Source organism: Arachis ipaensis, chromosome B07, assembly GCF_000816755.2.
Source record: "Arachis ipaensis cultivar K30076 chromosome B07, Araip1.1, whole genome shotgun sequence".
In the NCBI taxonomy this organism is placed as follows: Eukaryota; Viridiplantae; Streptophyta; class Magnoliopsida; order Fabales; family Fabaceae; genus Arachis; species Arachis ipaensis.
The window spans coordinates 9,532,815-9,533,167 of NC_029791.2; the positions used below are offsets into that span (position 1 = coordinate 9,532,815).

Sequence of the window (353 nt, forward strand, 5' to 3'; positions counted from 1 at the left end):
AGCAATGGAATTTACAAGAGTGTAGAGCACAGAGTAATTGTAAATTCAAATGAAGAGAGGGTTTCCTTAGCGTTCTTCTACAACCCTAAAAGTGACATACCCATTGAACCAGTGAAGGAATTGGTGACCAAAGAAAGACCTTCACTCTACAAGGCCATGACCTATGAAAAATACAGGCTCTTCATTAGATTGAAAGGACCTTGTGGAAAATCTCATCTTGAATCTTTAAAGTCTCCACCACCATCAACAAACTAAATGCATAAATAATTTCTTTATTAATCAATCATTGTATGATCACATGTTAACTGCCCTTAATTAGCTTCTATGGTAAAAATATTTTTTAATGAATATAT

The 353-nt window shown here is 33.7% G+C and overlaps 1 protein-coding gene across 1 annotated transcript in view; it reads left to right on the forward strand.

Annotated features, from left to right (window-relative positions):
- Window positions 1-353, forward strand: part of LOC107608182 (probable 2-oxoglutarate-dependent dioxygenase At5g05600) — a 5,647-nt gene extending 5,294 nt beyond the window's left edge. Inside the window, exon 3 of the mRNA XM_016310054.2 lies at window positions 1-353. This exon is cut by the window's left edge and continues 1 nt beyond it. Coding sequence (XP_016165540.1) covers window positions 1-255 — 255 coding nt within the window. The 3' untranslated portion in view covers window positions 256-353.